At 49.0% G+C, this 15567-nt stretch overlaps 1 protein-coding gene across 1 annotated transcript; it reads right to left on the bottom strand.

Moving 5' to 3' along the window:
- Window positions 1–2534: 2534 nt before the first annotated feature.
- On the bottom strand, window positions 2535–7547 carry LOC127347331 (5'-3' exoribonuclease 3-like). The gene is given in 23 exon segments (XM_071829223.1): window positions 2535–3046; window positions 3126–3270; window positions 3363–3395; window positions 3499–3629; window positions 3741–3815; window positions 3949–3989; window positions 4071–4147; window positions 4242–4379; window positions 4512–4582; window positions 4693–4788; window positions 4851–4946; window positions 5045–5128; window positions 5204–5272; window positions 5354–5464; window positions 5551–5628; window positions 5715–5873; window positions 5956–5994; window positions 6269–6331; window positions 6407–6526; window positions 6634–6831; window positions 6914–6990; window positions 7114–7192; window positions 7348–7547. Coding segments are annotated over 23 exon segments (2652 nt in total). The 5' UTR covers window positions 7540–7547; the 3' UTR covers window positions 2535–2566.
- Between the last annotated feature and the right edge of the window lie 8020 nt (window positions 7548–15567).

Below are 15567 nucleotides of genomic sequence, written 5' to 3'. Positions count from 1 at the left end.
ACCTTGGTTTCTTACTGAGGGAAAACTCGCTGATGTACGCATCATACCTTCCTCTTGGGGTTCCCAACGGACGTGTGCTTTACCGTCACAAGCAGCTACTTTGCTGGCGCCGTCGCCGGGGAGGAAACAACAATCCATCACCGTCACGCGCCATCACGCCGCCAAGTCCCCCGCCACGCCCTCCTCTCGCCGCCGCCACCGCCAGCCCTCGCCGTGGTGGCGGCGGACCCAGCCGCCGAAGGGTGGTTGGGGGTGGAGGTCACCGGGGATCCTCGTCATGGCTGCTAGGGCGGGTCTGGTCGGGTCATCGCCGTGCAGCGTCCAGGGCGACACCCCTGGTCGGGGTGGAGGTGAAGATCTCTATTCCCGGTGGCGCCATGGCTAGAGTGAAGATGTTGGGCTGGCGGGTGGCGGCAGTGGTGATCCTAGATCTCGATCTGGATGTCTCCCAGGCTGCACCCCCCCCCCCCCTCCGATCTCGATCTTCGCTGCGCGTTGAGCCGGTTCTGGTAGAGGATCGACCCTGCACCATCCTCTCCTTCCCCCTGCTGGCCTTGCCCTCTGGGTCGCTGGTACGGTTTGGAACAACGGCCTGCAGGTTTCTAGCGGGTCGCATGGGGGCTGCTCGATCGGCATGAATAAAGGTGTGGTCCTCGGATTTCTCTCGCGCCAAGACGAAGATCTTCGGGATGCATGTCCGTCTGGATTTGGCTGGATGTTGAGTTCCGAAAGGCTCCACTGGCAATTTGTAACAGTGCTCGTGTCTGAAGTTTGTTGGTTTGAGAGGTATTCGATCGTGCACACCCATGCTTTTATTCCGATCATTTGGTTCTGGAGGGACCGACGCGAAGCTCTGTTATATGTTGCCAGCAGATGACATTCTGGTCCATGGTGTATCAGAGACAGAGAATTTTTTGAAGGCCAGATTGGAGGACTAGTAGAGGAGGATCGAGTTGTGGTGTTATTGCAGGATTTGCTTGGTATTCTGGGTCTCGTAACAGCATTATGCAAGTGAAGGCAGCAACACAGGTGAAGTTCAAAGTCTTATCTTTCAGGGTGAAAATCCAAGGTCTGGCCTTGGTTTTGCCTAGCAATGATCTTGTTGAAGGTATTGTTTTTAGAGTGGAGACTATCTCCAAGGTGAAAACCTAAGATCTTTTGATCGGGCGACGACGTCGCTTGTGTATAGTTTCCTTCTTGGAGGGGTCGCTTGTGGAGAGTCTGAATTTTAGGTGTTGTTCTTGGTGGTGGTTGCACTGTTGTTGCTAGGACTAAAGTATCATAGCGGACTTCTTTTTCTTAGTTTTTTGTCGTGTTCATCCGTATTACCATTGAGGTTCTGCGTTGTTGCAGAGACTGAGTGTAATTGCTATCTATCGATATTAATATATTCCTTTTATCTAAAAATAGATTGGTTTTTTTGCCAGAACGGGTTAGAACATGAAATTTCATACGTGAAAGGAGAATAAATCTACTTTGGCTCATAGGTGTGAAAAACATATTTTAAAATATCAAAAATAATATGAAAAATAATTCTAAGTGTACATCTGGACATTCTATGTTCAGACATAAACTCTCGTGAAAATATAATATTTTTTGCAACTTGTGTAAAAAAGACAATTTTTTGGCCCTCCAAAATACCTTCTCAGAGGTTTGTTTTTTGCCTTTTTGCACATCCCACAAAAATGTCTTTTTCTTACAAATTTTTTGTATGCGGACATGTCCGGATGTACGTCTATGCTTTTTCTTCATAACTTTTTGGAAATTTCACGTAAATCTTATAATAGGTGCGCTCAGATCTATGTGCCAAAACGCTATTGTCCGTATTGACGCTTGAACTAAGTTTTGGAGGTTGTGGGCACACCCAAGTTCCACCAAATTAGTTCTCTGTCCTTACATGAAAAACGTGAAAAAAAATATTATAAGTAAGAATATGGTTGGGTTTAGCCTCATGCGAACCAATTCTGGAAACTGAAAACGTAATGCTTCCCATTCGTCCAAACCAAATCCAAATTCATGGCAAAATCATAAAACTAGATCCCACATGGCATATTCTAATAAATATATTTGAAAATCCATTTTGTATCATGAATGACAAACTTATAGTAGTACAAATATGATTTATGATTACAAACTTGTATGATCCATTTCAAGAGTTTTCAGAGACCTACAAAATGAAGTTTTGAATTTTTTAGAAAAGAACAAGCTCACTGGAGCTCGGTAGCTAAAAGGAATTTTGGCAAGCATAGCGGAAATCAACTATACTATCTCACACAACATATTCAACTCGCCATGACTAATACTTTACTAGATGCACCATTTGGAGACGCTTGCAACTCGTGACTGATTTTGAATCACAAAGCAATTTGATGAGTTAGAGCATTTTTTTCAATTGCAAACATGACTTGCACAAATCACGGTACGTTCCTACGGTTTAGGATCGAATGAGAATTTGCAAAACAGCAAAAGAATACATCCGTTCTACTAATAGTTTGTCTCATCAAACGATGAAGTTTGCTGCAAAATACCGCTAGACCAAGAATGACACCCTGCTAATCCATCAGTTCTACCAGGCACGGGACTGACCGCTCCCGCCACCGCCACGGCCACCTCCTCTCGCCCACGGCCCCACCGGCCGCCACGCCGTCTGCTGCTTCTGCCCTGAGCTGCCCCCTCCTGCCCAAGCGCCTCCCGGTCGGAAGCTGTACGCACCACCGTCGCCGTTGAACTGGGCGCCCTCAGAACCTCTGCCGTAGCTGCCGCTCCACCGCTGCAGCGTCTCGACGGCACCGGCGACATTCCCTCTCCCCCGTCCGCAGCTGCTCCTGCCGACCTGCCACGTCTCGGTGGTGGCGGACGCGGCGGGCGCGCTTCCTCTCCCACGCCCCATCCATCCAGTTCCAGCGTTCCTGACCTCCTCTCTCGGCTGCATCGCCGGCGAGCTCGCTTTCCACATAGTCTCTGGCCTGCAGCTGACGATGGGCGGCCTTGGGCCCGGGTACGTGTGCCACATCGGCCTCTTCCGAATGTCAGATTCGCTCAGAGACTGCACGACACAGAACATTCAGAGGTCGAATAGCTTCAGATTGACCAAAGAAATTGTACACCAATTTGCGTCAATCTACCTTGTCGGGGAGTCTGACATCGTCGAGGAGCCTTGAGATTGGCTTCGCTGCATCAGGGTTGAAGAACACAGCTGATCTGAAACATCAGAAGACGGGATTTTAAATCAGCATGAGATAGCCCAAGCGACCCCCAGGGCACGAACATAATAAGCCGAAGCAAAAACTTGCATTGTTTGATCGCATGCAATGTCTGGCAGATCTTTAATCGGTGAGCGGAAGAGATCATTGCCTGCAGCATCCTCATCTAGAGATAACCAGCCTGAGATTTCACTGTTGGAGATACAAATGGAAAATTTGGGATTACTTCTGCATTGCTATGGAACTCTGAACAGAATATAGAAGTTAGGATTACATTTGTTCATCCTTCCAGTACCTAGTGGATATCATAAGCTTTTTTGCTGTGCACTTGGACACTTCCGTAAATGCAGCATTGTTAGCAAGAGCATTCGAGTTCCTTAGGAAGATCTTCTCTTGCCGGATAGTATTCCGTTTCATCTCATGAAGCTGATGTGCAACCAAGGTAAAATACCATATGACTGTGACTTATGATTTAATTTGATTTAGTGTAACATTAATTACTATACTACTAGTATAGATGGTGAGGCATTGTTTTACCGCAAGATCTTTTTCTACCACCTTGGTGGCTGAAAGCAGCAGGTTCACATCTATGAATGGCAACTTTGCAACACCCTGAAATTATATATTCATTGGAAACTAGGGTCAGTCATTTCTTTTTAGATATAGCACCTAAATTAGCATGGTCACTTGATCAGTTTAGATTCAAATTATCAGTTAAACCAGTGCATATGAAAGAATATCTTACTTGCCACAAGAAACGTTTTCCATGTGTATCAATCTCCAGCTCTGTAAACAAGTGAATTGCATGCTACTTCAGTATACAATAATCTGAATATATCAACTAGTAATACATGATAACAGATATACCTGATGGGTAAAACATTTGTATTGTAGACTCTTCGCAGCCCATTAATTTGCTGTAGCATTTTGGAAGGGCGCATGAGCTGAAAAATTGCGAGTATTTCTCAGGAAATGGCAATGATTAAAAAAAAATCGAAAAGAAGGCAAAGCCCCCAGGAAATGATTAGTGTGCTTGACAAAACATACCTTTCTGGTGGCAACACTGCCATTAGCTGATCAAATGGTTTTAGTGGTTTGTCCAGAGTGAAAGATATCTTGAACTGAGATAGGCGTTTCAGATCCGATGCGAAAGGAGCATAATAGAATGGATAGTACCTGCATAAAAGAATTGTACCATCAAACATTTGTCCATCTATTATACTATCATCAGTCACTACATGTAATTCGAAACAACTAAATGACTGCGTGTGACGAAATACAGATAAAAAAGATTTCTTTTTGTCCTACCAACTCCATGACGGCATGTCGGAAAAATAGTATCGCAGCACCCAACATAATCCTTCCAAATAACTCTGAACCTAGATCAGCAAAAATACAAATTAAACATACTAGACAACCAAAAATGCTATAACCCTACCAAGCCTCATGAGAGACTCCATTTGAACCAGGAACCAAGGAAAATCAGAACCATTTCAGTTTGCAGCCTGCCAACTTCATTGGAGGTTTCAGCACCAAACTTCTCTTTGTGAAACCGAGACTTCCATCCTGGCAATCCCAGTCTTATCTGTAGTAGATATGTCAATATTTGCACATAGAAGAAATATTACCCTAATTTGTGACACTAACCCTGTCATGTTTAGAGGATCCACTTCTGAAAAGGTCTTCCTTTCTACGAAGATTATCCTTTAAAATTGTCTTCATCTCTAAGGTATTCTCATTAACCTGACAGATAGGTACACAATCAGATTAGCAGAAAATATACATACATGAAACCAGCAAGTTCAATTAATATGTAGCAGAAATAAACAAAACGCACATACATCAGGTTTGCCATCGGTAGAAGTAAAGATGCCGTCTTGTTTCGAAAAACATTTGTCCATCAAGTCAAGGTCGGAACTTTCTTCCTGCACCAGAACTCCAGAAGAATCTATGAGATCTCTGCACATGTACATTTCTCGTTTACTATAACCAATCCTTACCACAATGTCATAGTTTCTTTCATTCCAGTCATTTTCTGTAGCTTCACGCTGTATCTTGCGAAGTAACTTCTGCAGGTAACACAACAACAGACACATCAACAAATGCTGACTGGGGGTGCATGCAAACTCTTGCCAAGGATGATAAGATACCTCCCGTAGTTCATATCTTTTCAGCAATATTTTCTCTTCATGCAACGACAATTCATGGAAAAACTTCTCCAACCTTGAGACTTTCAGACAAGCGGCATGCTTTTCTTTGATCTGTTTTCAGTAGCGGAAATTGAACAACATTAAAGTAACACACAAATAATCATCGATGAGAAATGAGGTTTAGATTATCCAGATACTTTGTCCGTGTCGACAATATAGCCTCCCATTTTGTTGAACGTAGTTTTGTACACATCAATGAGAAGATCGACTCCAAACTGTTAAATGGAACATACATGAGAGATTAAAATACCATTTCCACAGACGACAAAGTAAAACTAAGACCACACAGGTACACACATACTTCATGTATCTCGATTGATGGAATGTGTGGAATGAAGTCATTTCCCGTCAAGAAACAGATAAAGATGAAGTCATCTATTAGCCTCTCGATGTCATGTTTGCACCCCGGTATAGTCATTTCAAGCTCCAAGTACTCTCTCAGAACCCATATGTTGAGGAACTGCAGTAAGGTAAATGGCATAATTCGCTTAGTTAGAATGGTAACCTTCCAGATATATGATTGCAGGGGGATGGTGACAAACCTGATATGGTTTCTTGGGCAACTTGCCCTCAGGTTCTGCCTGTGTTATCCTGGGGAACCAGCCTCTGCACTTAACTTTTGGTAACTCTTGGGCTGTGAAACTTGTTTTAGTCACAGGGACACAATTTTCCGGTTGATGATGTTGGCGTAGCACATCCTGTTCAAGTTAACAGAAGAGAATTGTCATCTCCAATGCAACTACAAAATGCAAGTTTTTTTACTTTGACTGCTGAAACTTAGATACTGCTACGGAATTTCCATATGCGGCATATGGTGTCACAGGATAATCGATCACCACGGAGGGACTAACATACCTCTCGCAATATAGAGAAGTGAACTTCGTGAGATGCCAAACCGAGCATTATCAGATCCGCATCCTGTGTAATTCTTCAGGCTTTCAGTACAGTACACAGCTTCAAACATAGTTCTTTGGGAAGTGTTACATTTCATACCAGGCCATAGAGACAATGGCGCGTGTTGGGATCGTAGCTTTCCATGCTCCGCTGCGCACGGATAAACGACATAATCTTGTGCTCCCCTTCTCCAGGAACATTTGCATCAGAGAGTATCACCTTCAGAAACAGGCACATTTTTTGTTAAAATTAAACAGTTTCCATTCAGCAGTTCATATGAACACGTGGGGCGTATTCTTGCTGCAAATTTAGGATCAGAACATAACCTTGATGTGTTTCCACCGAGGGTGGTTGTTCAATCGTGTGCGGACGTAGTACTCCAGCGCCACCGAGAGCTTCTCCATGAACTCAGTCCCCGGCGTGATGATGTTGGGGTCAGAGACCTCGCGTGGCGCCTGCTCCTGCGGCAGCAGCTCTTTCCCCTGAGCCCTGAACCTCTCCCTCAGAAGATTCTCCTCAGTCTCCTGGAAGAAAAACAAAGCAAGATCTTCAAGAGGTATTAACAAGATTGCACGAATTGGAAATGGAAGAAACTTCTTGACGTACGGCCTCTTTTGCGGCCTTGGCGGATTTGAAGCGCCGGGCTCGCTGCTGGTTCATCTTGGCGCGAGGGGCGACTCCATCTGCATGCATGCAAGTGGGCATGGAAGTTTCGTCAAGCGAGCATGCATGCGTGCGTCCACTAGTACAAAGAGATTGGAGACGAAGCAGCGTGGGGGAGGAAGAGGAAGAAGCCATGGACGAACCTACGGCCAGGTAGAGGAGCCGCCGAGGCCTGACGATGCGGAGAAGGCGGTCGATGTAGTCGAACATGGACCGGAACACCTCGTCGAACGTCACCGGAGGGGGGCACCCCTGCGCGCGTGCAAAAAAACGCAGGTGAGATGAGAGACCAGATCGCTCGGTCCACCGACAACTCGCGAGATTACATGGATCGGTTGACGCGCATCAGCAATTCAGCATAGAGAGATCAAAGTTACCGTCTGGTCCTCGGGGTGGAAGCAGGGATGGATGATGCCGTTCATGTCGAGGTAGAGGTTGTCGTAACACACGTCAGCATCAGCAGGGCCGACGGGCCGGCATTCTCCGTCGTACTCTTCTTCCTCGACGGCGGGGGTGACGATCTTGGGGTACTTCTCCACGAGCCATCGGTAGAAGGAAGGAACTCCCATGGCGGCTCGCTACCAAGCTCAGGTGCAGCGAGAGCTTGAGCTGGTACTACTACTAGGAGCTGCTGAGTGCTGGCATGGATGAAGTAGTACTAGTACTCGTTGTGGTGTGGCGAAGAATACGGAGCGGCGAGCTATATGATTGGGTGGAGACGTGGAGGGACGGCGACCGATGCGTCATGTCAGACTGCCGCCGACTCGACTCGTCTCGTCACACGGCACGGCGAGCGAGGCCAAGGCAGCTCGCTTGCTGCTTCTCGCGTGCGTGCATTGGGAAGGTAAGACATCTCCAGCGGCGCGACGTATTTGGACCGTTTGAAATGTCCGTTTGCGTCGCGCGGCGGACACGAGATAGATCGTTTTTATCCACGCGTTCGTTTGCATCTAGGGGTGGCTCCAGCGGCCCGACGCATTTTCGTATTTGCATCTAGGGGAAGCTCGTTCTCAACGATCGTGTTGTGCATGAACACGCAGCATGTCATCACCTCATGCATGTCTTCAGCGAGTATGTTATTGCCGGGTGACAGACAATTGCCCACCGAGCTTGGAGCACACCAAATCCGCGCTCCACATCTTTCCTGCAAGCCTCTTGCATCTTGGCAAATCTCATCGTCTTTTCGGAGTTTGGATTACAGACAGTCTTCACCAATGTGACCCATTCATGGTAGATGCCATCAGCAAGATAATATGGCTTGTCATATGCATTTCCATTGATCTCATAGCTCACCCGGGGAGCTTTGCCTTGCATGAGCCGGTTGAAAACCGGTGATCGGTGCAACACATTGATATCATTGTTGGAACCGGCCATGCGAAAGAACGAATGCCAAATCCATAAATCTTGAGATATGACAGCTTCAAGAATGACAGTTTTTCCCTCCTCATGTCCGTTGTACGCACTCTGCCATCCAAATGGACAGTTTTTTCACTATCAGTGCATGCAATCTATGATGCCAGTCATTCATGGGAACCCTCTAGACTCGTTGATAGACAGGAGCCGTCTTGTATCCTCAACAGTTAGCTCCCTGCAGTAATACTCTCCGAACACGGCAATCACGGCTCGGCAAAACACGTACATGGCCTCAAGGCAGGTGCTCTCACCATTCGAAGATACTCATCGAATATATTCGCAGCCATTCCTGTTATCACCAGAATTTGACCAAGTTGGAGGTGGGCCACGATCAAGATAAGCCTGAAGGTTATTTTTGGAGAGAATACGAAGATCGGCCTTTTATACCGAGTTGGGCTTAATTGCCCGTGTATCTGTAAAATATTAGATCGCATCTTAGTTTAGAAGTTAGAATCTTACTCGTGCACGGTTTGGTGCACGCCCACATTAGAAAGTCCGCTGGACTATAAATATGTATCTAGGGTTTATGGAATAAACAACAACTCACGTTCAACCCAAAACAAACCAATCTCGGCGCATCGCCAACTCCTTCATCTCGAGGGTTTCAATCAGGTAAGCGACATGCTGCCTAGATCGCATCTTGCGATCTAGGCAGCACAAGCTCCACGTTGTTCATGCGTTGCTCGTACTGAAGCGTCTTTGATGGCGAGCAACGTAGTTATCATAGATGTGTTAGGGTTAGCATAGCTCTTCGTATAACATGCTTACGTAGTGCAACCCCTGCATGTCTAGCCGCCCTCACGCCCATCTCGGGTGTGGGGGCGGCACCCTGCTTGTTCATCATCTAGTAGATCTGATCCGTTACGATTGCTCCTTGCTCTGCAAGGATTAGTTTAATATCTGCAATAGTTAGGCCTTACAAAGGGGTGGAGGATCCAGCGGCACGTAGGGTGGCGTTCGCAAGTCCTAAACAGGATGTTCCGAGGATCAACGTCATGTTGGTTTTTAGGCCTTGTTTAGGATCGGCTTATGAGCACCGTGTGTGGCCGCGAGGCCCAACCTGGAGTAGGATGATCCGATTATGCGGTGAAAACCCTAAATCGTCGTAGATCTCATTAGCTATATTTTGATCAAGCAGGATCACCAAGTATTCGTGCACCCCGTACGGATCATGGGTGAATTGAGCCGATTCACAGGATAACCTGAGAGCCGATCGAGGCTCGTATTTAATGTTTACGTGTATGCCATGCAGGAACTAAGCGAGGCATCCCCATCACCTTCCTGACCAGGTATAGGTCAGGTGGCACGCCCTTGCACTTCGCATCGCCGCGTGTGACCAGAAGAACATTGCGGGCCGTCGCTCGGAGGGGTCTCAGCCAGCCGCAGCTCTAGGCTCTTCCCGGCTCTCCACTGTGTTGACAGGCCGCTGCCCGCCGGTGGGTTTTGGCAGTCAACACATTCTGGCACGCCCGGTGGGACAATCGTCTACATCAACCACATCGCCATCTACATCTGAGATGGCGGACGGCACGCCAGTCACCTACGAGGAGCTGCCTGACGAGCTCAAGAAGAGATACGACGAGATCAAGGTCACCCTCGAAGCCGACCTCATCGGCTCTTTCCAGAGAACCCGTTCCCATGGCATCAGATGGAAGGGATTCTCACCGCAAGGTGCACTCGATGGGATAGATCTCTCTGCCCCATCGGAGGAACGCACCAGGGGCCTACGGCAGGAGATCAACTACTTGGTGGCTCACTCGCTACACCGCCACTCTGAAAACCTGGTCAACGTGTTGGAGCGTCTCGCTCTGCGCGTGATCCAGGAGATCATGAGCCACCAGTACTCGCCGTCAGGACCAGCTCTCGGGACGCATCAAGGAGAGTTGCCGCTCCAGTCCCGTCCACCGCTGCCATATGCGTTGGCAGCACCACCTGAAGTGCCGGCTACACCGGCATTCGTCGTCTACAAGATTGGTGGTGACCCTAGTGACTACCAGTTCTTGACTAAGGCGCCTAAGGAGATCCCTCAAGGATACGCGTGCACGTATGTGCCAGATTGTGGCAACTGGGCACTCTCAAACCAGGCCACAACATCAGGGAATCCGGCGAAAACAGGAGAAACGTCAGCAACAGAGCTTGAGAAGCAGACGTGGCTAACTAAGTACGCCACCCCGACGAAACTCCCGAGCCCAGCTCCTGCAGTTGGCTCAGAGCTGGAAAGGCAAGCATGGCTGGCTAAGTACGCCACCCCGGCGAACCTTCAGAGTGCAACTTCTGCAGCCAGCACAGCGGATCAGATCAGTACCATACTGAGAGACCAGTTCGGCATGGTGCCGAAAAGAAGGGCAATCGGCTATTCCAAGCCGTACCCTGACGAGTACGAGATGATCCCGCTGCCACCTAAATATCGGCTCCCTGACTTCTCCAAATTCAGTGGATCAGATGGCTCCAGCTCCATCGAGCACGTCGGCCGATATTTGGCGCAACTAGGACCGGCTTCAGTGTCGGATCAGCTACGCGTGAGGCTCTTTTCACAGTCCCTCACAGGATCGGCTTTTGGATGGTACACCTCTCTGCCAGCAAACTCCATCCAGTCTTGGAAGCAATTGGAAGAACAATTCCATACGCAATACCATTCAGAAGCTTCCGAGTCTAGCATTGCCGATCTAGCACAACTACGTCAGAAGCGCGGAGAAACGGTGACAGAGTACATCCAGCGCTTCAGGAATCTTAGGAACCGATGTTATTCGGTTCGTATAACTGAAAAGGAAGCAGTCGAGTTGGCAGTAGCTGGCCTTGCAACACAGCTCAAGGACATGGCCTCCCAAGCAGATTATCCCTCGCTGGCGCACATGGTTCAGAAACTATCAGCATATGAACAGCGCCACCCAGACCTGTACCAAGACAAGTTCAAGCGTGCAGTAGTCATGGTCGATACAGAGGAAGATGAGGTGCCTGCGGGAGACCAAGAAGTAGCAGTGGCTGAGTGGACTCGGGGAGGAACCCCCGTATCCTGCAAATGGGTAAAGCCACCAGGGCCGCCCAGGGGATTTGATTTTGACGTGACCAAGACTGAACAAATCTTCGACCTCCTGCTCAAGGAGAAACAGCTTGACGATTCCTGAAGGTCTCAAGTTCCCCACGGCGCAAGAGCTAAACGGAAAGCCGCACCGCAAATTCCACAACTCGCTTTCCCATGCCACCAACGACCGCAGGTGTGGCGTCAGCACATCCAAGCGGCGATAGAGAAGGGGCGTCTAATTTTCAACCAGTACGCCATGAAGGTCGACACCCAACCCTTCCCCGCCGTTAACATGGTAGAAGTCATCTACCCTGAGGGTTGCCAGCCAGGTCCCACGTTCAGCATTAACATGGTAGGACATGGGAACCACTCTGGCAAAGATGGAGATGAGGGCAGCTGCTCTCATAGCAAGGACACAGAGGAGGCCGCTCCACGCGATCGGCTCCATCATGATGGTAAGCGCTACGTCACAGAGGGAGAAGTGAAGAACATAAGATATCAACGACCTCTCTCTGATCACCTCCTCAACAAATATGTGAGTCAGTATGACCAACGCCGACGGTCCAACTATGATGATGAAGGAGATCGTCTGGCTAGAGAAGCCAGAAGACATCGTCGGCAGGATCGCGATGAGGAGGAACACGAGCGCCGTGCCACGGACAAGTCAAGGGAGCAAGATGACAACGCCAGACACTGGGATTGCCCTTTCTTCAGACACTGCTGGGATTCAGGAATGAGCCGATTGCCCACAATCGGCAATTGCCCAGAATGCAACAAGAAGAAGAAGGAGGCAGCCAACGTGTCTGTGTTCAAGCGCTTAGGGCCTCTCCCGCCACAAAGCAAATGCGCTGAGTCAACTCGTTGGGCAGATCTGGAGGATTCCGGAGACGAGGGACCAGAAGAAGAAGACAGGTACCACCGTCCAAGGTGGTGCCCTGACGGACTCAGCCGTTCACAAAAACGCAGGGTTCAGCGGTTGCGCGGCCTGGAGGAAGCCGAAAGGTTATACCTGCATACACTAAGGAAGGCACGGCCGGATCTGGCTGCAAAGGTTCAGCGAGCCCTGGATGAAGAGGGTCGTCCACGGAGAATGGAGTGGCGCCCCAAACAAAGGAGAGCCGATGATGAAACATCGGCTGGCACGAACATGGTGTTCATCCTCCCTTCAGAGTTCAGTGCTCCAGGGTTAGATGAGACATCCGTGGCACAACTTGGATCGCGGCCCACGGCCGGTTATCTTTGAGAAGCCACGAGAAAGGAGCTACAGACATCTGAAGGCCCTGTACTTGCGAGGATATATCGATGGGAGGCCTATAAATAAGATGCTGGTGGACACCGGAGCGGCAGTTAACATCATGCCGTACTCTATGCTACGTCGGCTGGGACGCTCTAGCTCGGATCTAATCAAGACCAACGTAACTTTGAGCGATTTCAACGGCCAAGCGTCTGAGGCACAAGGAGTTCTGAACGTGGATCTGACCGTAGGAAGGAAAACTATCGCTACAACGTTCTTCATCGTCGATAGCACAAGCAGTTATGCTGTGCTGCTGGGAAGAGATTGGATCCACGCCAACTGCTGTATTCCCTCCACGATGCACCAATGCATAATACAGTGGGATGGAGATGAGGTAGAGGTCATCCAGGCCGATGACTCAGCCGAAATTTCAACGGCTGGCATGAACGCATGGGAAGCAGCAGGCCAAGAACCCCTTTCAGGCATCAACTTGGACGACTGCGAGCGCATTGATGTGACAAAGGGAAGGGTTAAGTTGGTTTTATCCACTGGCCTGACCATATAGTTGAAGCGATGCGATGTGCAACTTGGCGAGGCTGGTCCTTGTGATCGGCCCCAAAGGTCTATGAAGGGACATTACAGAACCTTCAGTCAGCGCCCCAATCATTATGGAGGCCGATCCCAGCAATCGGCCAAAATTATCCTCGCCACATGTTCTGCTTGTGTTCACCCTCGACCCTATCAGGAGCCGACGTGCGAATTACAGAGCCGATATCTGCCATTCTTTGACAGCTTCGGCTCGGGGGGCACCTAAACAGGGGAACCGGATGCAGGGGTACATGTGTGCAATGAAATACTGGGGGCCGATAGGAAAAAATCGGCCAGTAAAAAAAAAACTTTTTACAGCCGATGCAAGGGCATCGACTTTAGAATTGAGAGGCAGCCGATGCGCAGCCATCGACTTTAGTGGAATTATGCAACGTTTATCGAGTCTCCACCAAATCTAGACCAACGGTGGTGCCTTCTGTTGCCTCGAGGGCGTATAACAATGGAAACTTCTTCAGCTGCTTCGAGCCGATCCGGGTTCCTGAACCTTTTTTGTCAAGGATTTCCAATCTTTGGAGCTAGTTTAGCTGAAACGGAAGATTATCGGCTGTTGGAGGAAGAAAGAGGATCGGCTGTGGCGCATTCTCTCTGACATTCTCGCCTCGAGTGAGGCTCGGGGGGCAGCAGGCTCGAGTAAGGCTCGGGGGGCAGCAGGCCTAGTGGATACTTTGCTTAAAGAGCCGATGGGGATACCATCGGCTGGTCCTTCATTGCAACCTTCTTCACAGTGATGGGTACTGAAAAGGATTATTGGGTTTGGTTGGAAAAGTTTAAAGATTTTCCTGAAGATCCTGCATTTTCTACCAGATTTGGAAAATCATCAGCTGAAGAAGAGAAGGGTGAATTTCAAAGGACCGATGCGGTGCGATCGGCTCATTACGCATTGGCAAAGGGGACGAATCGGCAAGGTCAGTAGAAGAGGGAATCGGCTCAATTAAACTCAGAAGGAATCGGCAAAATCAAAATTGGGGAAAAGTTCTTCATTGATTAGATGAGATTTCTTACATAAAGAGCTAATTGCTCTCAAAAGGGAAATACTAGGGGATCCATTGCCCCATCTACTACTACTGGCCCTATTCTACAGGCCCTATCTATGGGCCGTCACTGCCCTCATCGTCGCCGTCGTCGCCACTATCGGCGCTGCTCCCGGCGGGCTCGTCGTCGCTCCAATGGCCGCCGACCGGGCCCTCGTTGTCTTCATCTTCTTCATCAGCGTCGCCCTCGTCGCTGTCGAAGTCGCTAAGATTGCCCGGCCAAGGGCAGAACCGCTTGGCCGGCGGCTCGTCGGAGGAGCTCTCGTCGTCGTCCTCCTCCTCCTCTTCCTGCTTCTCCTCCCCGGAAGAGGTGAAGTCGCAGGAGAAGCTGTCGTCGTCACTCTCCTCTTCCGTTTCCCCAACGGCGAGGAAGCGGAGGTCGCTCTCCCCGTCCGTCGAGGATTGGTCGTCCTCGGACCAGATGGAGAAGTCGTGGTCTGACTCCTCCCCGGCCGCAATGGCGCGGCGGGTGTTTGCCGCGTGGACCTCTGCCGGGTTGTACTCCGGCGTCGGCTCACGGGATGTGGAGGACTGGCTGGAAGGATCCGATGGAGCAGAGGAGGAAGAAGACATGGTGGCAGGAGGGCTTTTGGAGTGCTAATGCGGAGGAGATGCAGAGGAGAACTGTTCATGGCGGTTAAATAAAAGGGGATATAGTGGAAATTCAATGCCACAGCAGTTTCCGAGGAAGTGGTGCCTAAAGAAAAAAAAAAAACTGCCAGATCACGCGGAGAAGTTGAGAAGGCAGGACATCATGATGAAGGATACTGCAACGGTTCTGCCACGACATGACCCGACGGAGTGATTTTGGAATTACCAATTCCAAAACCAGGGGGGCATGTGTTATCACCAGAATTTGACCAAGTTGGAGGTGGGCCACGATCAAGATAAGCCTGAAGGTTATTTTTGGAGAGAACACGAAGATCGGCCTTTTATACCGAGTTGGGCTTAATTGCCCGTGTATCTGTAAAATATTAGATCGCATCTTAGTTTAGAAGTTAGAATCTTACTCGTGCACGGTTTGGTGCACGCCCACATTAGAAAGTCCGCTGGACTATAAATATGTATCTAGGGTTTATGGAATAAACAACAACTCACGTTCAACCCAAAACAAACCAATCTCGGCGCATCGCCAACTCCTTCATCTCGAGGGTTTCAATCAGGTAAGCGACATGCTGCCTAGATCGCATCTTGCGATCTAGGCAGCACAAGCTCCACGTTGTTCATGCATTGCTCGTACTGAAGCGTCTTTGATGGCGAGCAACATAGTTATCATAGATGTGTTAGG

The sequence above is a fragment of the Lolium perenne genome, chromosome 4 (assembly GCF_019359855.2).
Source record: "Lolium perenne isolate Kyuss_39 chromosome 4, Kyuss_2.0, whole genome shotgun sequence".
Taxonomy (NCBI): Eukaryota; Viridiplantae; Streptophyta; class Magnoliopsida; order Poales; family Poaceae; genus Lolium; species Lolium perenne.
Note: the sequence above shows the minus strand (reverse complement) of the source record. Positions and strands in the feature narration are given on the sequence as shown.